Raw genomic sequence first — 23,638 nt, forward strand, 5'->3', positions numbered from 1 at the left:
AACGAAATTGCGATCAACCTCCGAGGCAAATTTCCTGCATCTCCTTAATACCTCAAATTCCTAATTGCTGCATCTTCTCTGCAAATTACCGGAACTCCCTACTTAGGACCTGAGCGAGGACGAGATGAGAAAACATTGAAAGGGGGACCCTGTCGACGACGGGGAGTGTGTGCATGGCATAGCACTAAGACAAGGAGAGTTATTTGTTAATGAATTCTGCGAATAGTTCACTAGATTGCTTAAGTACATACCTCAAATTCAACAAGATGAGACTTTTCGCATTTGGAAGTTTGTCATGGGACTTAATCATCAGATAGGAGGAGCAATATACGTGCTTATACCACGAACTATGGATGAGGCTTATGAAAAGGTTGTTAGGTAGGAACAGAGGTTGAAGAGAAATGACTCCTACTAAGATAGAAATTGCAAGAAGGTTAATTGGAACCAATCATCCTAGAACTTCAAGAAGAAGGGATTCAAAGGAAACAAACTGGACATTAAGAAGGATAGAAAAGGTTTCAATAAACATAGGAAGGATAGAGATTTTACAAACAAGGGAACAAAAAAGAGAGGACCACTTGGAGAATGCTTCACTTGTGGTGGAGATCATTATGCAAATCAGTGCCCAACTAAGAACCAAGGCAGTCAGAAACAACGAAATCCCTTAACCCCTCAGCAAACAACATTTCAGCAAAGGATTCATGCAGTAGTGGATAACAAGCAAGCAAAATACCAGATTATAGCTATTGAGATGATAGGTATGCTTTACTCAAATTTCACATCTGTTCTAATAAACATCGACACCATTGAATGTTTTATATGTCCTAAATTGCTAAGTAGGTTTCCTATGAGAATTAGTTTTATGGCTAAAACCTGGACTGTAGAATATGCCAATCAAACAAGAGCTTGGGTAGAGCAGTGTCTATTTAAAGCTAGGGTTGAAATACTAGGGTTCACTATGGAGGTCGATCTATATGTGGCACTTGTCGCTTCCTACAATGTGATCTTTGGAATGAATTGGTTATGGGAGCATAGGGCTAAGGTAGATTGTTTCTCTAAAATGGTGGAATGTTTAGATGACTTGGGAAATAGAGTGCATATTTAGGGAATTGAGCATGGAATTAGGGTGTGGCAAATCTTCGCTATACAATTGAAATGAAGCAATAAGAAAGGGTGTCGGATGTTTGTGGCCAAGATGGAAGAGATTAGGGAATTTAAAGAGGCTATGTACCATGACGACATGATGATGTTTGAAATAGACATGCATAATGAAGAAAAGGGTGTGGGAATGGAATGGAAGGAGGAAACTTTTGCTAAGAAATACCCTTACCTCCATGACTATCAGGATGTTTTTTCGAAAGAGTTGCCAAGATTACCACTTAAGAGAGTATTTGACTTTTCCATAGACTTAGTACTAGGAGTTGAGCTTGTGTCCAAGGTCCCATATCGCATGACAATCGTTAGGTTGATGGAGTTAAAGGCTCAATTGCAGGAGCTTATCAGTAAGGGATTAATCTGACCTAGGGTATCATCTTGGGGAGCTCCTGTGATTTTTGTGAGGAAGAAGAGGGGACTTTATTTCTATGCATTGATTATCGTAAAATAAGGTCACCATTGTGACCTTTTCACACCTCGCCCCATTGCCAATGGGGATCCCCTCTTTTTTGCCAGTGGTTTTAGGTCTCAGGCAATCTAGCAACAGTCAAGTCTCCCATTAGGTCAGATTGAAATTGTCGTAGCTCTCAATGCTTAAGTAATGGATAGAGGTCAAGATGATCACTGAATGATGCTTCATAGTGCAACCTTCAAGTCAGGTCAAGGTGTATGTCTTAGGTGTGATGAATAGTCAAACAAGCAGGTGGACACCCTTAGTTTAGAATGTAGAAGCGAGGATCAATCAAAAAGTGATGATCAATCAACTCAGTTGAAGTGCTTGATGAAGATGATTCAAGGTCTAAGTGATGATGAAGAGAAAGAAAACACCAAGTCAACCCTATAAACAAGTTACTTTACACTTGGTGAAATCAATAAGTGATGGGGTTGAAGTTAGTTGTCTATGACTCACCAAAATCCACGACCTTGAAGACCTTGGTGATGGTGCTAAATCAAAGTGGTGATGATTGAGTTTACCCCTTGAATCCTCCATGTATACAAGCAAAGGCATTGAAATGATAAACCTAGACAAACGATAAAGCAATCAACTTGAAGTACAAGTCATTGAGTTTGTCCTTGAGTCACCAAAATCCACGACATGGAAATCCCCGACCTAAGGAAATCCATGACTTAGGAGTTAGGAGGTCATGGAAGGCAATGATGAAGGTAAGTTGCAAGGTCCCAATGTCTTGATGGGTGATAATGAAAATGTCTTGGAGTGAATTGGATGAAGAAATCTTGATGTTAAGGGTGAATGATGACGATCAATCCATGACTTGAGCATATCCATGAGTTGCTAAAATCAACGACTCAAGGGTAGATGGCAAGATTTGTCCATGTTGAAGGTGAATGACAATGATCAATCCATGACTTGAGCACATCCATGAGTTGCTAAAATCCACGACTCAAGCATGAAGATGGCAAGATTGATCCATGAAGTGAAGGTGCAACGATGAACTTACTCCATCCTTGACTTTGAGAATGAAGATCAACAACATGGTAAAGGCGAAGTGATTGACTAAGTGTTGGAGTTGGCAAGCTTGAATGATAATGATGACTATCACTTGCAAGAATCCACGACCCTCCAAAATCCATGAATTAGAGAAATCCACGATTTGGAGGTGGATGTAAGTTTATCCTTGAGTTGATAAAATTCATGACTTGATGAGGATGTTTCCAACATGATGGTGTTTTAAACGACTAAGCTTGATGAAGAGGTGAAGTGATCAAGGTATCCACAACTTAGAAGAAGGAAAGCAAATCATTCATGGGTCTACAAAGTCCACGACCCTAGGAAATCCCTAATGGGCGAAAATCCACTTGCAACCAAAATTCACGCCCTCCTAGAATCCACAACCATGAGGAGGAAGTTGAAGGTGTGCATAACAATGTGGGAAATTAATTAGATTTTGCAAAATCGCCTCTTATTTAATAAAACGGTTCAATTTCCAAGAGTTTGAATTTGAAAAGGCAAATGTGAAAAGTCGGCCTCTTGGGGAAGACGAATGGCCAAGAGTCATGAGTCGACTATAAAGAGAGGTGATGATCATTTTATTTGATCATCAATTCTTGTGATTTTTCGCTTCATTAAGCAGTGATTTCATTCATCAACTCAAGCGATTTTTCCTTTCTTCAATTAGCAATGAATCCTTCAATCAACAGTTAGCGAGCCTGAAGTATTAAGGAGAGGACGAATTCCATATTATAGCAGCGATTTTTGATCATAACAAAGTGAATTCAACGAATTTCATCTCAACAATTAGCATCCAAGCGAGTTTCATTAGCATTTTTGAGCATCAACTTCATTTGAACATCAATTAGGGCTCATACTAGGTGAAACATGGCAGCCCCAAAGTTCGGAGGAGTTTCAAGGCAAACTCTCATCAAGGAAGACTCGAAGGAGTACTGCTGGAGTCGAGGATTTTGTCACTATGGATTAACGTCGGAGATACAAACCTAGGCAAGTTCGACATGAAGAAGTTCCAAGGACCTCTTTATAAGAGCAAACCCTTCAGAGTATCAAAGAAGATGCTCAAGAATGGAATTGTGCAAGCAACTGGCTTTGCTCTAGCTATCCAGTGCAATGAGATGATAGTAGAATGTGCCAAGCACTACAATGTCAACACTAGACAGATAGAGGCACCTGACGACAGGGTCCTAACATACCTATTAGACACGGCCATCAATGAAGCATTCAACATACCTAATCACAAGAGTGTGATATACAAGAATAAGGAGCATAAATGGTCTATGATGACAACCCAGAGAAATACTTGGGCATCATCAACAAATATTGGATATCAAAGTATAGATCCCATCCTTCCAAGATGCCTAATAAACTCCACCGAGTGGACTTAAAGGAAGAATATGGCGACTTGATCACGTTGCTCAACTGAATCATGGGGAGTCCTCAAGTCTCTTATTTTGAGACTTGGATGTTCTACTATGTGGAAGTAGTCACAACAGATGAAGAAATGGTCAATTGGGCAAGGATCATAAGCAATAATATTGATCAGTAGCTGAGGAGGCTAGAGTGCACCAAACAATTCTACATGAGTTCCCACATAGTCTAATCACTTGCAAGGGCTTATGGATATGAAGGATTAACATACAAAGGTTTGGTTGGAAGCAAAGAAGGAGAGACAAGAGTGTGTGAGTGTTACACACAACTGCTCTTCCATAACAAGGCGCACTTCAGAAGAGTGAATGATGCCTTCTCCATGCACATAGTTAGGACATTGCAAGGTGGCATCCATTAGAGACTATCCCTGCAAGCGAAGGAATCAGTGAAGAAGTATGGAGCTTGGTTCATCCAATATCCCAAGTTCACATACATAAGAGTTCAAGGATGTTCATCACCACCATATAAGCTTCCCAGGTATACTACAGATAAGATGGTATTGTTGGAACTCTTGAAGCAATTGGTCACTTATGATAAAATTCAAAAAATAGACATAAAGATGGAATTTCCTTTCCCATCTCAGTTGGATAGTCAGTGGAAGTATGCCTATCAATACAAGCCGCAGAGAAGTCAGAAGAGGAGATGAAGTTCTATCCCCTTGTTATCTATCCTCCATCCTTTGATCCATATGATAATATAAGGAGGATCAATGAAAGTAGGTACAAGCACAGGCCACACCTTGAGGACTATTGGATGAATGCCAAGGATGACTTTGAGGTTAGAAGGAAGATGTTTTCTAGGTTGCCTATTGAGATCATAAGGACTTGCAGAGTATCCCTATCCCTGATCAAGTGCAAGATGATGGAAGGTGCCTCTAGTGTGCCTACGAGCAAGAAAGAGACATGGGGAACAAACTTCTAGATGAAAGTTTGTTATGGTCCTATGTGGCATTGAATTTTCTCACTGGAGGATTTGTCATTGTTGTTTGTGCCAAGAAAGTTGTTCCTTTCTCATTGGCTAATATTTAAGGAGATGCAATAATTAGGTATTTTGTTGTAACAATCCTAATGAGGGTTTAGGTGGCATAATCTCGACCCTTGATTTTAGATTGATATTGGCCATTCATCTGTATTGAGATTTCTATAAAAGCTCAACTCATTTCATTTGTAACTAAGAAAATCATTGAAGTGTTGGTGACTTATTGTGTTTGGAGTATTTGCATGTTTCTTCATCCTTTCAAAGATAGAATAGATTTGCTTCAAGTATTTTAGATGAATGAAAGATCATTGTGGATGATTAATGGTGAAATTTGCATGTTCATACTACTTGTATTTTATTGATCGCCAAGTACTTTGCGTGGTCAATTGAACTCTTTATATAAGCTTAACTTTGATTGCTACTCACTCATTGATATGCATCACATTGATGGTGTCTATGCCGTTGGTGGTAATTTGAACATCATTTACTTACCTTAGAAGATCGCACTAGCTTTGTGGAGTTGTTATTTGCATGATAAAGCAAAGCCTAGTAGAGTCTCACTATGTCATTCACTATATCTTGCATTCGTAGGTTTAGTTTAGCATTCCTCAAACCTTTAATCCTTTTTTACTTTTTTATCAAACAAACATTAGTAGTAGTAAGCAAAGGATGTAATTGGAGATCATTCAAAAGTATAAATCAGACTGGACTCTTTGAGTATTTCCTTGCTTTGAGTGATTACCTCCTAAGAACAACTACACAAGTCCCCTTAGATAACCAGCAATCACATCAACCATTGAGACTATCCACACGTCAAGATCAGACAGTATAAACCTTGGAGTCATCTCAAGTGATCCTTTCACTCAGCATTTGAGAAGATTTTGTTCAAGAGACTATAGAGTATTAAATACTTTATTCTGTATTCAAAGTGTCATAAAACTCACATCAACAGTCACCTTTAGAAACAAGTACCCCTTATCGAGAATTGATGACTTATTTGACCAGATGAGAGGGGCCGTAGTCTTTTCCAAAATAGATTTGCAATCAGGCTATCATCAATTGAGATTGAAGGAATATGATATTCATAAGACAACATTTAGAACAAGGTATGGGCACTATGAATTTATTGTTTTACCATTTGGGCTCACCAATGCCCCGACAACATTCATGAATTTGATGAAGGATGTGTTTAGGGACTGCTTGGACAAATTTGTGTTAGTATTTTTGGATGATATTCTAATTTATTCGAGGAATGAGGAGGAACATCTACAACATTTGCAAATAGTTCTATAGTGGTTACAAGAAAATAAGCTTTATGGAAAGTTATCCAAATGCACCTTCTTTCAGAATGAAGTGCAATATCTAGGACATATCATTTTAGCTAAGGGAATAGTAGTAGATCCGACAAAGATAAAAGCCATAGTAGATTGGCTAGTTCTAAGGAATGTACAGGAAGTGAAAAGCTTTATGGGATTGGCAGGATACTACAAAAAGTTTGTGATGAATTTTTCTTGAATAGCACATCCTATCACTATCCTTCAAAGAAGGGAAAAGATTTGAATGGACGGAAAAATATCAAAAAGCTTTTGAATATCTGAAAGAAAAGCTAACAACTGTACCAATTTTGAAAGTGCCAGATCCTGAAGGCCATTTTATAGTAATTACAGATGCATTTGAAGAAGGGCTGGGTAGGGTCCTTATGCAAGATGAGAAGGTAATTGCTTATGAGTCTAGGAAATTAAAGAATTTTGAGCAAAACTACACACCCCATGATCTAGAATTTGCAGCCATTGTACATGCTCTACATAGGTGGCGACATTACTTAATGGGGAAAACATTTGAGCTTAAATTAGATCACCAAGGATTAAAATACATATTCACCCAACCTAATTTAAATGCTCACTAGAGAAGATAGTTGGAGCTAATCTTTGATTATGATTTTGAGATTAGTTATATTAAGGGTAAGGAAAACAAAGTAGCAAATGCCTTGAGTCGTCAAAGACATTTGTCATCTATAATAACTGTGAACACGGATTTCAGAGCTTGAGTCTTGCAGAATCTTGAAGGAGATGATTATTACAATAAAGTTTGAGAGGCCCTATGAGTCAACTCTCAAGATCCCAGATATGAAGGTTTCAACATTCGAGTTAGACAGACTTTCGAGGAAGAGTGTATGTTCTAAACTCTCTTGAATTAAGGAAATAAGTTTGGAAGGAGGTTCATTCGGCACCATACTCTCGACATCCTGGTGTGATGAAGATGTTGGGAAATATTAAACCTCTATATTATTGGAAAGAGATGAAGAATGATGCTGCAAGATTTGTGGCAAGATGTTTTGAATATCAGAAGGTGAAAGCAGAACACCAGCAACCAGTGGAATTATTGCAGCCTCATGCCATTCCAGATTGGAAATGGCAGATCATCAACATGGATTTTGTTCAAGGTTTACGAATGACAAGAAATAAACATAATGCAATCTTAGTGGTGGTGGATAGACTCATCAAGGTAGCACATTTTATACTAGGACAAGATGTCTGAGAATAAATGTCCCCCTTCTATGCGATCACTTCCTAACTCGGTTAAGCCTAAGTCTCTTCCAACTTCTTCTCAACTAGTTGCTATTGCATCTTTTGCTCCTTTGGTCCCTCCAAGTGATCTTGATGAACCTCATTGTTAACAGGAAAAACAAGCAAGTGTTCATTACTCCTTTGATGGACCCATCACTTATTCCAACACTTCCTAGCATTCTACTTGCAGAGCCTTTTGATATGCTCAACACAAAGGACATATCTAGTTCTGCTCTCGCTGCGCATCCAACGTCATAACATAGTCTTCAATAGAGCTTATTGAGATTTCTCAAGTCTCCCACGGTTGATGTGAACATTCCCTATCTACCAGGTAAGCACTAGTTTGAGCAAGGCTCTCTTCTATCTTTCCATAAAAAGAAAACAAGTCTGCCTTCTCCACCTCCTACGATTCTTTCTTCTTCTATTCAAGTCATGGAAGAAGCTCCAACTTTCCCCATTCTTGTCATTGCAACCGCCCCCCCCAAGAGGTCAACAATGATGTTCTTGTCATTGTAGCTCCCCCATTTGATTTGCCACACCCCTCTTTTGAGAGGTGTATGTTTGAATCATTGGAGGATATTTAAGCTTTGTCAACCATATTTACAAGATTGTTGACACACAACTTGCAGGAGGTACAGGATAATGATGTTTTGGTAGCTTCATCCTTGGCTCTTGTTGTAGGTGAGATGGCTAATGCTACATTGGTGATACGTTTACAAGCTCAACCTCCCTCTCCCTACGATCAAGATTGGTCAGTTGATGATTTGTTTGAGGAAATCCTCTGGAGCAGTATCCTTCTTATTTATAGGACGTAGAGTTTGTTTGTTTGTTTGTGCTCCCTTGTGATTGCATGTTTATGTTTATTTGTTACTTGGAGGACCCATAATACTCTTGTAGGTACATGTATACATGGAAGAAAATTTGTTGTTAATTCTTCTGTGTCTCATCATTCTTCTATATGTTGTGATTTGACTTTCTTTGCTTTTGGGGATGAAAGTGTTGAGGCATTTAGGCCTCTTCCATGTTGACCCAAATTTTTATTTGTTTTCATGTACTTCTTCCTTTGTACTTGTTCTTCCACTACTTCTGGGAGTGATGTTAGTTCACTAATCGTATTACATATATATCTATTATTATTATTGAATTATACTAACTCAAGTTCATTGGATTCCTTCATATTCTTTTATAGTTAGTGATGTGAATTTTATGTGCCATTCTTTTTAAGTGATAATGTTCCATGAAAATGCATCTTGTCGTGTATCTCATGACACGACATCTTGCTTTGGTCTGTCTCCTCCTTAGGATAACACTTCTTAGAGTCATGCAAATTATTTTAAAGGGGGGGCTATCATATTACATTGCACATTCACTTTTGTATGCTAAAATCTGCCCAATCATTTGAAGCAGTTCGATCACATATGAACTACCTAGCAAGTGGCAGCTTGCTAGACTATTGGTTTCCATATGTTTTTTCTTTGCTGTGATTGTCCTGCAATGCAGCTTGCAACAATCATGGTCTAATTGAATCATCGTTTGTTCTCTAGCATAACACAGCTTGTAGACATACTTGTTAGGGTCTTTAGTTTTTCTAAATTTTTGTTTGCTCTCTGCCAGTTTTGCTTAACATGGTTGTCTGCAACTAACATGTTTGTGGTAAATTTACAGCATATCATATCTATTTTATGCAAGATATCTTAGCTCTTGTACGAGTCCCTTCCCTAGGGGCAAGTCCATGTGGATTGAAGACTCTGCATCCTCTACATATCTTGGTTAAAATTTTCTTAAGTTAATATCATTCTACTTTAGCTTGTTTATGCAATATAGTGTATGTGCTTGCTAAAGTGAGGGCAATTGTAGTGCCAAAAATTTCTTATCCCTGCAATTTCACACTACTCAAAACCTCCCTTTAGCCTAAGAAAAGACAATTTTGTAATTATGCTATGAACTTGTCAAAATGCTATTATTTTAGTAGATCTGTAATGTTCTAGAGCTGGCCACCCATATTGAGGGTCCTGTTGGTGTCTGTTTTATCATCTACCAAACATTAGGATAGGATACCCGAAGGTATTCTATCCTCTCCTGAGAAATCACTACTGATTCCAAGGTCTATATGTGCGAACAAGCGACTTTAGTGGAATAGCTTCTTGGGTAGTGTATGCTGAAATTTTCAAGGGGGACTTACATTTGACAAGTATTCTTAAACTGCTGGACTTAGATGGATTTAGCACTTTTAGGCTCTTCTTTTTTTTGGGGGTTTTCTGGGATTTAGACTTTCAAAAGAAAGGGAAAAAGAGATAGGGTTTAGGGAGACTAATCTAATCCTACGAATTCTGGAGACGGTATCAATTGGATGCTTTTGAGAAACCAAACCTTGCTTCGCCACACTAGGGACAACTACACAAGGCCGGTACAATCTTCAATGGGTTGTGCTTATGATCGAGATGTTGGGATGCACAGGGGATGGGCTTAGACTAACTTTGCATGGTAGAATGGAAATCATCCATTTACCAAAAGTATGAGCGAAAATACACCATCAATTGATACTTATCAAATCCTTCATTCAAATTAACAACAATGAAAGCAAATCTAAATTAATTTTAACTAAGTGTTGAGGCAATTGAAACCATGCAAATCATTCAAATAATAGAGATTACAAAGCAGCGCACATGCAATATATTATCTGGAAATGACCTTAAGCAACAATACATCAAAAACCTCACCCTTTTCAAATGAGGAGAGGCAACCTTATATAGTTTCTCAAAAATAACTGAATGGCCGAGATCAAACAGTGATCAAGGGCCAAGACTGAAAGTCCTAAACCCTAATTAGGGTTTCCCGAAATACTATCAATTCAAGCAAATGAAAGAGTGACAAGTGGCGCAGCTGCTAATTTTACTGAGGTGAGTGGCCACTTTCCTCTTTTAGAGATTCAACGTATCTGGACACCACGAGCTTGACCTCCTCCATGGTGACACTTGGCAAACTGCCAATTTGGAAGTCGATGAGATCCACATCGTCGGCGCACGTAGCAAGGATGCCTTCCCACTCTACTGCCTGGGTGAGGAAGTTGTCATCGATGGAGAGGAAGTTTGCAATCTTAGAAAGATCACCTTTGTCAATCATCCTTGAATCTCAGAAGAAGCTTGTCTGAATTTTGGCTCTTAGGTTCTCTACTTGTAAATGCTTCTCCCTTAGGCTTTCCTTCTGCCAGATCTCTGACGCCACCCGGAATACCCTGCCCAAGATCTCTCTAACCCTTGCCTCTGTCTCAAAACACTTGATCTCGGATTTCTTTAGGACTTTGATCCGAGTGACTAGAGCATAGTACCACGTGCCGAAGTCGTACCTGTCTCTTGTCTGTATGATGCCTGCATCCACTAAGCTCTTCTTTGACATGCCTCGGATAACCTTTAGGTGAGGGAGTATTTCATTCTGAATTTCATCCACTTCTTCCCAATTGGATGATAGATCCTGGATACGATCAATCAACAAAGAAGTTGCCTCATGTGCTGATACTAAGTTTTCTACCAGGGTGTCAGCACGTATCACAGCATTTGAAATCCACTCCTTTTCTTGAGTGTACGATCCCTTCATCTCATCATAGTCCTTCATTGATCCCTGCTGAAGAGGCTGTGGTGGAGTAGCTGGGACTTCATGGTTGAGCGGGTTGGTAAGATGGAGAACATACTTCCTCCACTGTTGGTTTTCTTCCTCCACTTTCTTTCTCTTTTCTTTCTCATGAGCCAGCCTTGTCTTTAGAACATTATAGGAGTCGTCAAAATATTGGACCTCCTGGTCTTGGGTAGGCTTACCCATCTCTATGGTGGTGATCTTGTAGTCATCTGTGGTGACATTGTCCCTAGTCTTCCCTTCTTTGGGCACTGCTATCTGGACTGTCCTGAATCTGGCACTGTCTCTCTGAATCAGGGAGAACTTCCTGGCTGGCTTGGGCGGTTTAGCTGTGGTGGGCTCATTCACCTTCTCCAGGAATGCTGCGGTAGCCTCCTCGGTTGAGTGGACCTCCTTGGGAACCTTGGCCTTTATTCTTGCTCTCAGCCAATCAGGAATGGTTGATTGTTCTAGAGTATTCCGATCAAACTCATCGTCTGCTTCTCCTGGGTTTGCTGGTATGCTGTCCAAGAAAATTATAGGGGCTTCATCCTGCCCTCTGTCTGGAGTTCGGAAGACCTTCTCCACCGCCTCCTCAGTTGGCTGAGAAAGAACTCTTACTTCATCATCACTCACATAGATATTCATCTCTTGTTCCCCAATTGTACTCTGACCAGGTGCAATGGAAGCAACACTTAGGATGGAGTGACTTTCGCTGGATTCTCTTCTCTCACCTACAACCCTTTTCCCTGTGCATTTTGTGGAGCTTCCACCCAACTCCTTTCTCTTTCGAGATCCAACACTTTCCGAATTCCGAGCATCACCGGCGGAGGTACAAGGGTGGACGGACAGAGTATCATCCACTCCCATTAATTCATAAGTTAGAACCATACCTTTGACCTTTAACTGTTTTGTCTTTTCCGATGCCCACCACCTTGAGTATTCAACTACTGACCTCATGAGGTCTGCTAGGTCTGATTTTTCTCCCTCTGTCCAATCTATCAAGACCAAAGGTTCATTCTTCATCTTCTCAAAACCCGGCTGCTGAAGTTCTAGGCTTTCTTCCACCTGATAGGTAACTTTGAACACTTCCGTTGCTCTCACCATACTTAAAGGAATTCTTGACCAGAACCTTTTCCGGATCTTGAAACTATCGGCTGCATTAGCCCAGTAGTCTTCCAGATCTAGTCTATGCTCAAACGTTGTCCCTTCGATCTTCTTTATCCTCTGGAATGGATCGAAATCTTTTCTTGCCTTGTATTGGTAAAAGGGATACTAGGCCAGTTCTTTCTCAGCGGTAGCTGTAGCTTGTGATGATGGACATGTTTCCAGCCCATTACCAATTGTAAGTGAGGATGTGCCTGCCTTCTTCTGCTTATCCCTTTGAATCACTATATACTCCTCCAATTGTCTCACAACCTCGAGCAACACCACTCGGTTGGTAGGGTAAGCTAGAAGCTTGTATGGAGGACCAGAGAATCCTTGAATTTGGAGGTAAGTGAACTTTGGATATTGGATGTACCAACACTTGAACCGACCGATGAAGTCCATATACTCTTGAGAGAGCCTCTGGTGAAGTCCACCTTGAAGGGTCCGGGTAATGTGCATCAGGAAGGCATCATTCACCCTTTTGAAATGGAACTTTTCCTCCATATGGAGTTGGGGATAGCAATCATATATTGGGAATTGGTTCTCCTTGTTCCCAACTTCTCCTCTGCAAGTGAGACCTTTGTACCTGTAGGTCCTGGCTAAAGAATAGAACGAGTAAGAACTCGTGAAGAAAGTCCTATTTGCCTCCAGATTCCTTAGCTGGTTGTCTAAACTGTTGCTGATCATACGGGCCCAGTCTATCATTTTTACTCCATTGATTATTTCATTAATGAAATAATACATCCAGGGTTCGAGTGGAGCTCCCTGAGGATTTCCTATTATTCTATTGAGCAAGACGATCAGGTCTCCAATGTCCTCCTTGAAGTATGCTCGTACTAGGCTCTTTCTCTGGAGTGTAGAGGCGCCTTTCCTCGGCTTGTCTAACCAGGAATGATTAACTATGGCATCATATTCTTCCAAGTGATCATGGTACAAACTGTCAGCTTCATCCTTGGTCATATATATTGTGTTGTGGTACTCAGGGATCTTGAAGGCCTCTCTGATGGCCTCATCCCTGACATTTGCCAACACTCTTCCATTAGGTGCAACATTATCCTTACTGATGGGGTTGTAGTGTTTGGCACATTCAACTACCGGTTCATTGCACTGCATGGTGGGGAGGAAACCGGCAGCGTGCATGATACCACTCTTCATCATCTTCCGCGCAATGATGGTAGGCACAAGGTTGTCCAGACCAAACATTCGCTTCTTAAACTCCCTTAGATTGATGTGTCCGAGGTTGGTGTCGCTGATGTTCTTCCACTTGGAAGTCATCCTTGACTCTGGAGGAGCATCTTTATCTACTTGGAACTTCATGGTGCTCAAGACCTACAGATAAATGATAAAAACTTTAAGTTAGAAAAAATTCTGCAGAATTTCGAAAAAAATAACGGGGCCGCGAAATGGTTAGTGTTGGAAAATTTTCCATTTTTTTTTACTCTCATTACTTAGCCACCAAAAAAGTTGAATTTTCACCTCCAGACCCTCAGCCTGGAAGCTGGTTGAAGTCACGATCAAGTGTTAAAACTTTCGAAATTTTTTTATACTTAGCCAAAAAAAGTTGAATTTTCACCTCCAGACCTTCAGCCTTGAAGCTGGTTGAAGTCATCATCAAGTGTTAAAACTTTCGAAAATTTTTTATACTTAGCCAAAAAAAAGTTGAATTTTCTTTCTCCAAAATCATTTATTAAATTCTAGAAAAAATATCCAGAAAATTCACAATTTTAATTTTACCTCTGACTTGGCTAGGCTTTTCTCCAAAATATTGAGAAAATTCAGAAAAGATGCCTTTATCCAGAAATCTGTAAGCCTTCTGCCAAAATATTATCCGACTTCTAGCAATATCTAGAATTTCCTCCAGATTATCTTCAAACTGACATACTTTACTAGGCTCTCCTTAGTAATTTTGAACTTCTTGGTGTAATAATGAATTTGATAATGAAGTATTTGTAGACAAGTTTTAAGAAAAACCCCTAAAATCATCCAACTCATACTCTTCTAATTCTTAAAAAAAACTTTCCATTTTAATTTAAGTTTGAAGATATTCATTAATCCTCCAATATTCCCTTTCAAAAAAAACTTTCCATTTTGAATTAATATCTTAATAAATTTTTAATATTCCCTCAATATTCTCAAAAAAAAACATTCCATTTTGGATTTATTTTGAGGATTTTTTATTTATTTAGATATTTCTTCATTTTGGATTTAATTTTGAAATTTCTGTGGATTTTGTGACATCATGTTGACTTTGTTTGACCTTCCATGTGTAGGTTGATTTTTTGAATTTTATTTCCATTTTTTTTTTTTGGCGAATTTAGCCAACCTCTCCAAGTATGGCGGACTTTGATGTTGACTCCTTCATGGCTTCCTTCATGGCTGGGCGAACTTTGGAGTTACCTCCTTCATGGCCTCTTGTATGCCTTGGGCGGACTTTAAAACTTGCACCTCCATGGTCTCCTAAGGTGGGCGGACTTTAGGCCTAGCGCCTTCATGGTCTCCTAAGGCTTGGGCGGACTTTAACCCATGCTCCTCCTTGGTTGGGCGGACTTTGACTTGCCTCCTTCATGGCTCCTAAGCCTTGGGCGGACTTTAACCCATGCTCCTCCTTGGTTGGGCGGACTTTGACTTGCCTCCTTCATGGCTCCTAAGCCTTGGGTAGACTTTAACTTGCCTCCTTTATGGCTCCTAAGCCTTGGGCGGACTTTAATCCATGCTCCTCCTTGGTTGGGCGGACTTTGACTTGCCTCCTTCATGGCTCCTAAGCCTTGGGCGGACTTTAACCCATGCTCCTCCTTGGTCTCCTTTACCTTGGGCGGACTTTGGAGTAGCCTCCTACGTGACCTCGAAACTCATGGCGGACTTTAGACAAGGCACCCACATAGCCTCCATCTCCCTTCGTGACGGGGTTTGAACTTGCAGAAACACTTCAAAACCCTTGTTAGCTAGACTTAGAAGAATTTTTGAAAGAAATTTCAAAATTTCACAGTTTAATCTAATTTAATCGGATTAACTTGAAATTTGAAATCCGTGCTTAGGTGGATAATCTGAAAAAGCAAAAAGCCTAAAATATAGGGATTTTAGATTTTTAGGTCAAAACTTGGAATTTTCAAATTCCGGTCGGAGCTGGTCGATGGTGCAAGTGTAAACCCTAGGTTTGCATCCCGGAAAAAGCAAAAAGCCTAAAATATGGGGATTCAACTTTTTTAGGTCAAAACTTGGAATTTTTGAATTCTGGTTGAAGCTGGTCGATGGTGCAAGTGTAAACCCTAGGTTTGCATCCCGGAAAAAGCAAAAAGCCTAAAATATAGGGATTCAACTTTTTTAGGTCAAAACTTGGAATTTTCGAATTCTGGTCGAAGCTGGTCGATGGTGCAAGTGTAAACCCTAGGTTTGCATCCCAGAAAAAGCAAAAAGTAGATATCCCTAAAAAATAGGAAAAACTTTATAGCCATACCGGGGATCGGGCTAAAAATGCCAAAAATGAAACTTCCTAAAAAATAGGAAAAAGCAAAAAAGCAAACTTTCTAAAAATAGAAAGTTGTCCAAATTTGTCCAAATCAATTGCGATCTTCGTCCTTTGGCCTCTCTAAGCACTCTGGTGGTGTTCACACTTTGGAATCACATAACTTGCAAAAACTAACTTTCAATCGTCAGGGCCTGAAATGCTCTGAACTGGACAAGGCTTGGTGAAACTGCAGCAAAAGGTCACAGGACACTAACAAAATCCTAGAAAGCAGGAAAAGAGAGGGTCCCCATTTGCAATGGGGCGATGTGTGAAAAAGGTCACAACAGGTCCCACATGTGGCATTCAAGGAGTCCTTTCTGGTGTTTAGGAGGGTATATTGGCATTTTAATTTGAGGTGATCTGGTGTAAAGGTAGATTGTTGCTGGTGGAAGGAGTTTGGAATCTTCACTAGTCATTTCCATGCTTTGTGAATGCCCAGATAACTTTAGCAGGCTCATTTGTAACTTCTGAGCATATATCAGATTTTATTTGTGTGGTTTCCAGGCATAAATAAATTGTCATACAAATCTGGGGATAACTTGGTTCACAACAAAATTAACTGCCTTTTACATGTTTCATATGTATTTACTTACTTTTGAAGGGGACTTCCTCATAAATTTAGTTAAATCATATAACAACCATATTACATTATATTCGACTTCTATGTGGGGAGAGGAGGACTCCAGGATATTAAATAGAACGAGAGCAAATTCTATGTCGAATCAAATTATAGGAAGGAATAATTCCTTTTCCAAAGAAGCATTTCAAATTTCGAATAAGATGGAAGGATTGTACAAAAAGAATAGAGGTTTGGTTGTCACTTATCCTTTCTTTTATAAAAGGATCTTTTGCATATCCAAAAGAATCGGGCAAGGCAATGCTATTTCCTTTAGTTGTATTGGGAATATTTACTCTGTTTGTTAGATTGATAGGAGTTCCTTTTTTTCGAAGCGGAATGAGGTATGACATATTCTCTCAATGGTTTACTTCATCGATGGCCCCTTTTGATAAGAAACATCCGGAGAATTGGTCTGAATTTTTCATAGACGCAATCCCCTCAGTTGGTATAGCATTTCTTAGTATATTGATTGCCTGTATTCTATATACACCTATTTACTTCTTATCATAGGATGTATATCATAAAACAAATCCTCATATGAAGATTATTATGGACCAATCGATTAATATTATATATAATTGGTCTTTTTATCGAGCTTATATAGACATATATTATGACATAATCTTGATTAGAGGTATACGAGGATTAGCTGAAACAAGTCATTCATTTGATCAATGGGCAATTGATGGAATCCCAAATGGAGTAGGTTTTTAAGGTCTTTTTGTAGGAGAGGGAATGAGATGCTTAGGAGGGGGACGTATATCTTCGTATATATTTTTTTCCTTATTTTGTATATTAATATCTATATTAATATATTACTATTCATTTTCATAATGAAGATTTTCATTCTATTCATAGAAAACTACAATATATATATATTGTGCTCTTTATCAGAATTGATGTCTATAACAACATCCTTTTTCAATATCGTTCCCTGGATTTATTTTTAAAATAATAAAACATTGTTAATTGATATTCTTTGTGAATGAATATGATTCAGTTATTTCATCAACTGGTTTACATGGAACAAATAGATATAGAGATAAAAAAAATGAAAGATTATTAAAAAACTTATTGAAATGCTTGCAAACACAAATAGGTGAGTCATTGATCCGATGAAGGTATGATTGCTGAGATCCATTTTCATACTTTACCACTTTCCAATACTTCATTTACCAAAAGAAAATTCCTGAGCGGATCGAATAAGATTTCACATATCTTATTAACTAGCCCATGATTCAAAGGCTGTACAGTCTGCATAAGGTAGAAAGATGAAAGGCCTACTTGATGGAAATCAATTCGAGAGAATTGATAAACGTATTTTCAGAAAACTGCTAGTAACAAATCACCTTAGCTCGCTCATAATTTTAAATAAATGAGCGAGCTAGCCTTGGGTTTTAGATTATTCCCAATCTACATGGGGATGTTGGTAACGTTGCTGGGATAAAATTATCAATGAAATTCAAAAATGTTTCAAAAAAATGTGTTGGAGCAAATAGAGGGTTACTCCAATTCAGCTCTAGAAATTGGATAGTTTTTTTACTCTTTTTATGGTCTGATCTCTGTTATCGACAATATCTTATTCATAATTTGAAACAATAATTTGCTATTTGTTCATAAAAAAAAGTGCTCGAAGAAAAGAGCTCTCCTCAAATAGGATTTGAACCTACGACCAATCAGTTAACAACCAACCGCTTTACCACTGAGCTATTGAGGAATAATGAAGGTATGAAGTTTCTATATATTTTTGAAATGAAACAACCTATAACAAGTGCATCAATTATTGAAAAATTCAATGCAAAGGTTTATTCAAAACACCTCCACCTTCTTATGCCTATTCTAGGCTATATTATAAGCATAATAGGTTATGATAGCAATCCCTCCTTTGTTTCTCCAGAGACGGCTGTCAATCACCATCACAATCTTATTCGCTGCCCCCCCTCCTCCATCTGAGATATATATTGATAGATCGATACGGTGCTGTAGAGCTGCCAGTGAGCTAAGTATATTGCACTTTGTCCAAAGTCCAACAAAGACCTCTCTATCCCCGGCCTACTGGTTACCCTATAGCAACTTCTCCTTTCTTTTTAAACCGTGAAACAGAGCGGATATAGTAGCACTCGAAACTGCAATTCGTAAATAGATGACCCTAATTTGAATAAGCAAGCGTCTTAATGAATGAGTAAGAGCCCTTGGTTCTTACCAATATGCCTGGCATCAATGAGAAAGAGTTATAGAAGGTCATACACAAGTAACTGTTCTCTATATTGAACATATGAAAAATAGTAGTATACGCGGTGTAGGGACCTTTATAGTAAACCACAAATTTAGCTATTGGTATTCACAGTTCTCTTACTAGTTCGGGAGCAGTCATAGTAATTTGAGAATTTTATTCTTTGGAACTATTATAGATACTCATAGTCTTTCTAGAGTGGACTGTTGTGGGCGAGGAGGCATAGCCACGTGCTCTAATCCTCTGAGCTACAGGCCCCGTCTCCACCAGATAACAAATATTGCATTTCGCAGTGTGGAATGGGAAAAAAAGAATGCCGGGGTTGGGTTTATTTTTAAAAAGAAGTAAGCTTTTTTATTATTTGGCATCAAGCTATTTTTCCACAGGGCTTCCCCTGCAGTATCGTCACTGCAGTAAAGTTTAACCGCCAAGTTCAGGATGGATTGGTGTGGTTCCCCTATGTTTATTGTTGGAGGTGATCCCATTTTGCTATCACTGCCTAGGGAAAGGCTAATTTTCTGAGGGAAAGCCATGTATTAACACATATAATGGCTGTCATAAAATCTGCACTTGTAACAGACCTGCAAATAATTTCATTTGGCCACGTAACTGAGGTATTACATTGATCAATGATTGAAATTATTTGATTTTGATGTTTGGTATTGCTATTTCAATTTGGGGTTATGTTAATGTTGTTCTTCCAGGCTATCCATTGTGCTATGAATGAATAAACAAATCAGATTAGTCTTATTTGCAAGCATTTTCAGTTGTTCCAGCAAGTAATTTTGTGTGGCAAAAATCCATTTTTGAAAAAACAAAAAAAATCAGGGGTATCAATTACAACTTTTCTGTTATAGATGCATGCCACTTGTCTAGGCAATCAGTCCGGGTGCCTTCTATTACTGTTTTAAAAACTCTGGGATATAAATGCTTCTCAAAAGAATTGTTTTTTAATTGCAGATATGCAAAGTATGCTTAAGCTAAATTTCTTATAGGTACTGGGAAATTTTTTAAATGCTTTTCAATTTTAACTTCAGCTCAAAAATATCTAGGTGACAGGTCTTGACTTTGCAGATGAGCAACTGATAATTGCATCAGAACGGCAGAGAGATTCCTGGAAATCTTGCTACAGAAACATTGAGTGAGTACATTTACGAATGTCAAGGTTATGACTGTGCAGATGAATTTATCTAGGTTTTAATAATTATGTAATGTTCCATACCTCTCTTTCCTGCATTTCTTTCCAGAATTACAGCAAATGCTACTATATTTTATTCCTCTACTTGGGCAACTTTCAATATTCATTATTTTTGGTTTCTTCGATTTATAAGTTTTGGTTAGTTGCAGCCTAATGCACGCTATATTTTTTGTGCTCAATGTAAAATAGGTGGATTCAAGGTGATGCATTGAATCTACCATTTGCAGATTCGTCCTTCAATGCCGTGACTGTTGGATATGGATTGCGTAATGTTGTGGATATTACTCAAGTTTTGAGTGAGATTTATCGTGTACTAAAGAAGGGTGACTGCATTCCTTATGTTCAATAGTTTTATACTTATCATGGGCTAAATGGTAAGATATTTAACCATTTTTTTCTGGGAATTGCAGGTTCCACTGTTTCTATTTTGGATTTCAATAGGAATTCAAATAGTTCTTCTAGCCTCGTACAGGTTGGTTTGTTTTTATATTTGGCATGCTTATCCTGTAAAAATCACAACCTTCAGGGGAAGGATTTAATTTTTTAGCACTTTGTTGTTGAAATGGACTCCAAGGAACTTATTTTGATATCGGTACTTTGCTAGGATTGGATTCTTGACAACGAACTTATTTTGATATCGGTACTTTGCTAGGATTGGATTCTTGACAACGTTGTTGTTCCAGTTGCAAATAGATATGGACTTGGAGATGAGTATGCATACTTGAAGACCTCAATTGCTACATTTCCCACAGGTATACCAACACTTTCATTAGGAGATTGTTGAATGGAAAGTGCCGGCTCTTTCTGTTGTAATTAAACTTCTTGTTTCTGTCTGAGGCATGAGGGCATAACTGGTGAAAATGCTGAAATATCCCAACTCTAGAAACACTGTCAGTGTTAAAACGTTACATCTGGCCATTTCTAATTCATGTTTTATAGGCATGCATCCTTAGTTCTAAATCTTTACCTTTAGTAGTGTTTATTTCAGAACTAGCTTTGGTGCTTCAAAGCACCAGAAACTTGAGCAATGTCAAATTGTTGGGTTCTCCAATGATTGGTCAAATAATGACTTCGATATTCTGAAGATCCTAAAACTTAGGAGGCTGTTATTGGAGATGAGGAATGGCTAAAGATCTCCCAGAAGCTGCCACTGATCAAAACAGAATGAGATATCCCCCTTCCCTGATAGAGGTAAATGAATTAGGAAAGAAATTACACTGGTTTATGACACAGTTTGGAATAACAAGCCTCAGAGGAGAGAATACATGGTGTAATTTATCCTCACACCTGCTAGATACTACTCTCTAAAAGAGAGTGAAGTCTGGCAATTTCCCTTTTTCTTGCCCTAGCCATCTACATAATTGCCAATATTATTATGCAGATATGAGGTAATGGAGCAGCCAAGTTGTAGCACACATAACCATCGGAGAGCTATTTCTCTAATGGGTAGCTCATGGATTGAGGTTCATGTTAGTTAAGGGTTCAACTTCTCTAATTAGTTCCATTAGATGCGTGGATGCTCATATTGTTGTAAGGGCATCATGGATTATGGATTTCTTCTATTTAGTAGGGACAGAGTATCATATCAGGTTTGGCTCTATCATGAAGAACTCTTGGAACGGTTTTCTTCCTTGTGTAACAGTATATGGTGTAAGCCTATCTCTAAAAGTTTCCTAGTTTTGAGTAGTGAATATTCGGATACATTATTACTTTCCATGCATCTCATGTGATGTGTTTTTGTTTTAGTTCAACATTAAATTATATATCAATATTTGGTTTTTAGCCATTAAGGCAAAACCAGAGAGTAGTTATTGAGACAACTGAGCATTCCACCTTGCTAGTTGGTGTTTGCAATAATTGTAACAAACAAGCTAGTAAAGTTTTTATTTATTTTGGTTTTTGCATTTGGATAAACAAACTATTATGTGTGTTCTTGGATGGATAGGCAAGGGTAAGAACAAAAAAGACATGCTCCCCAATATGGGAAATTGATCTCATTAAGTTTTTCTTTATTTTTGTTTCTGGATTTGGATAAACAGACCATTGTGTGTGTTCTTGGATGAATAGGAAAGAATAAGAACAAAAAAGATGTGCCACCCAATGTGGGAAATCGATCTCATGGGCAATGAGATCCACCAAAACAGAAGAAAAGATGGAGCAAGGTAAGGAACATGCCATGGTTTGACAATATAGTTGACAACTTGGGTCTAAACAAGTGGGGATTACTAGTTGTTGCAAGGTTTTAACGAGTGTGTTTCTTGAAGCATCTTTTACTAATCAATACTATCCTTGATAAAATAGCAATTTTTGGAAATTCCATGATGCATTGATTCCCAAGTGTGTGATGTGAATGGACAATCACCCTCAAAGATGTGTATTGTGTCCTATGCTTACCTCTTATTGGGTATATTGTTAAATTGGAGGAAGTGACTTAGAATTTGCAATAGAAAACAAGAGGTACATGTTTTAGTCTTATTTAGAGATTTTAGATGATTAAAGGGGTGAATTCAACTTGAGTGCTAGGAAATGCTATATAGGCAAAAATGCCACTTGTTAGAAAGGTAATGGCATGTATTGTAGTTGGTTAAATCATGAGTGATAAAGAAACCAACACTATAAAGTTTGGGTTTCACACATTGTTTTTGATTTGATAAGCGGGGATTTTGAAATGGCCTTGATCCCTTTTACAAAGGAAAAGATGAAGTATTAAGCCTAACAAAACACCAAGGAACTACATAGAACAACAATTGGCAACATGAAACACGACAAAACAAAACCAAACAAAAGCCCTGCCCAAGGATAGGGTAGATTCACCCAAATTAACCTACCCAAATCAAGGTGGTTTAAAAAATGTTCCAAAGAGCTTTGTTTTAACTCAAAATTAGGGTCCATCTCCCCTAATCTGGATTTCTTAAGACAAAGAGAAGAGATGATATCATTGGCGTTACCTTCCTCCAACTCCTTCATAGAACAATCCATAGAGGAATTCCTTTTAATATCAACTTTTTGCACCTCTTGAATAGAAGGAACAATAGACTCCATGGAAACAGGGATTTGATCCTTCATTTTCATGACGTCATTGGCATTACTTCCTCCAACTCCTTCATAGAACAGTCCATAGGGGATTCCTTTTAATATCAACTTTCTACACCTCTTGAATAGAAGGAACAACAGACTCCATGGAAACAAGGATTTTGATTCTTCATTTTCCAAACAAAGTGTTGTTTCTTGTTTTTTAAGCAAGTTATTGAGGTGTGAACCACTTTACCACAACAATGGCAAATAATTGGAGAGTCCTCAAACTCAATCTATTACACCCACTTTCCCAATTTAGAGGTAAGGGTAGGGAGCACCTGATTTTTCTCCACATAAACACAAAATCTAGCAAATAACAACCATTTCTTGAGTTTGGAGATTTGATCTGTAGGACAATATTGCCCAAAAGGGTTGGCAATAATCATAAAAAATGTTTTCAATCCAAAACTCCAATGGTAAGCCAGGCGAATGGACCCAAACAGGAAACACGAGATTTTCCTTTAGAGGGTTAAAACAAGGATACCAACTTCAAATGCAAAGACCATTCATGCCCAAAAACCAAGGACCATCATGCAAAATCCTAAAACAATCCTCCTCACATGAAAAGGAAAAAAGAAATAAAGCATTCAACATTGTAGTTTCCTCAACCTAGCCACTAGACTTCTAGATCTGAAGGATCCAACTACACAC

General features: G+C 38.4%; 1 protein-coding gene and 1 non-coding gene across 4 annotated transcripts in view; one reads left to right on the top strand and one right to left on the bottom strand.

The window, feature by feature from the left end:
• Positions 1–23,638, top strand: part of LOC131027232 (2-phytyl-1,4-beta-naphthoquinone methyltransferase, chloroplastic) — an 84,547-nt gene that overhangs the window by 33,263 nt on the left and 27,646 nt on the right. For 2 of the 3 annotated variants that reach the window (XM_057957238.2, XM_057957240.2), the window contains exons 4-7: positions 19,767–19,855; positions 20,102–20,235; positions 20,323–20,384; positions 20,565–20,664. In XM_057957238.2, the coding sequence (XP_057813221.2) occupies positions 19,767–19,855; positions 20,102–20,235; positions 20,323–20,384; positions 20,565–20,664 (385 nt within the window). The remainder of the gene's footprint in view (positions 1–19,766; positions 19,856–20,101; positions 20,236–20,322; positions 20,385–20,564; positions 20,665–23,638) is intronic. The other variant, XM_057957239.2, reaches the window with a different exon arrangement.
• Positions 18,127–18,198, bottom strand: TRNAN-GUU (transfer RNA asparagine (anticodon GUU)). Its single transcript has one exon. It is a non-coding gene; the product is annotated as a tRNA-Asn (tRNA).

This window comes from Cryptomeria japonica, chromosome 4 (genome assembly GCF_030272615.1).
Source record: "Cryptomeria japonica chromosome 4, Sugi_1.0, whole genome shotgun sequence".
NCBI lineage: Eukaryota > Viridiplantae > Streptophyta > Pinopsida > Cupressales > Cupressaceae > Cryptomeria > Cryptomeria japonica.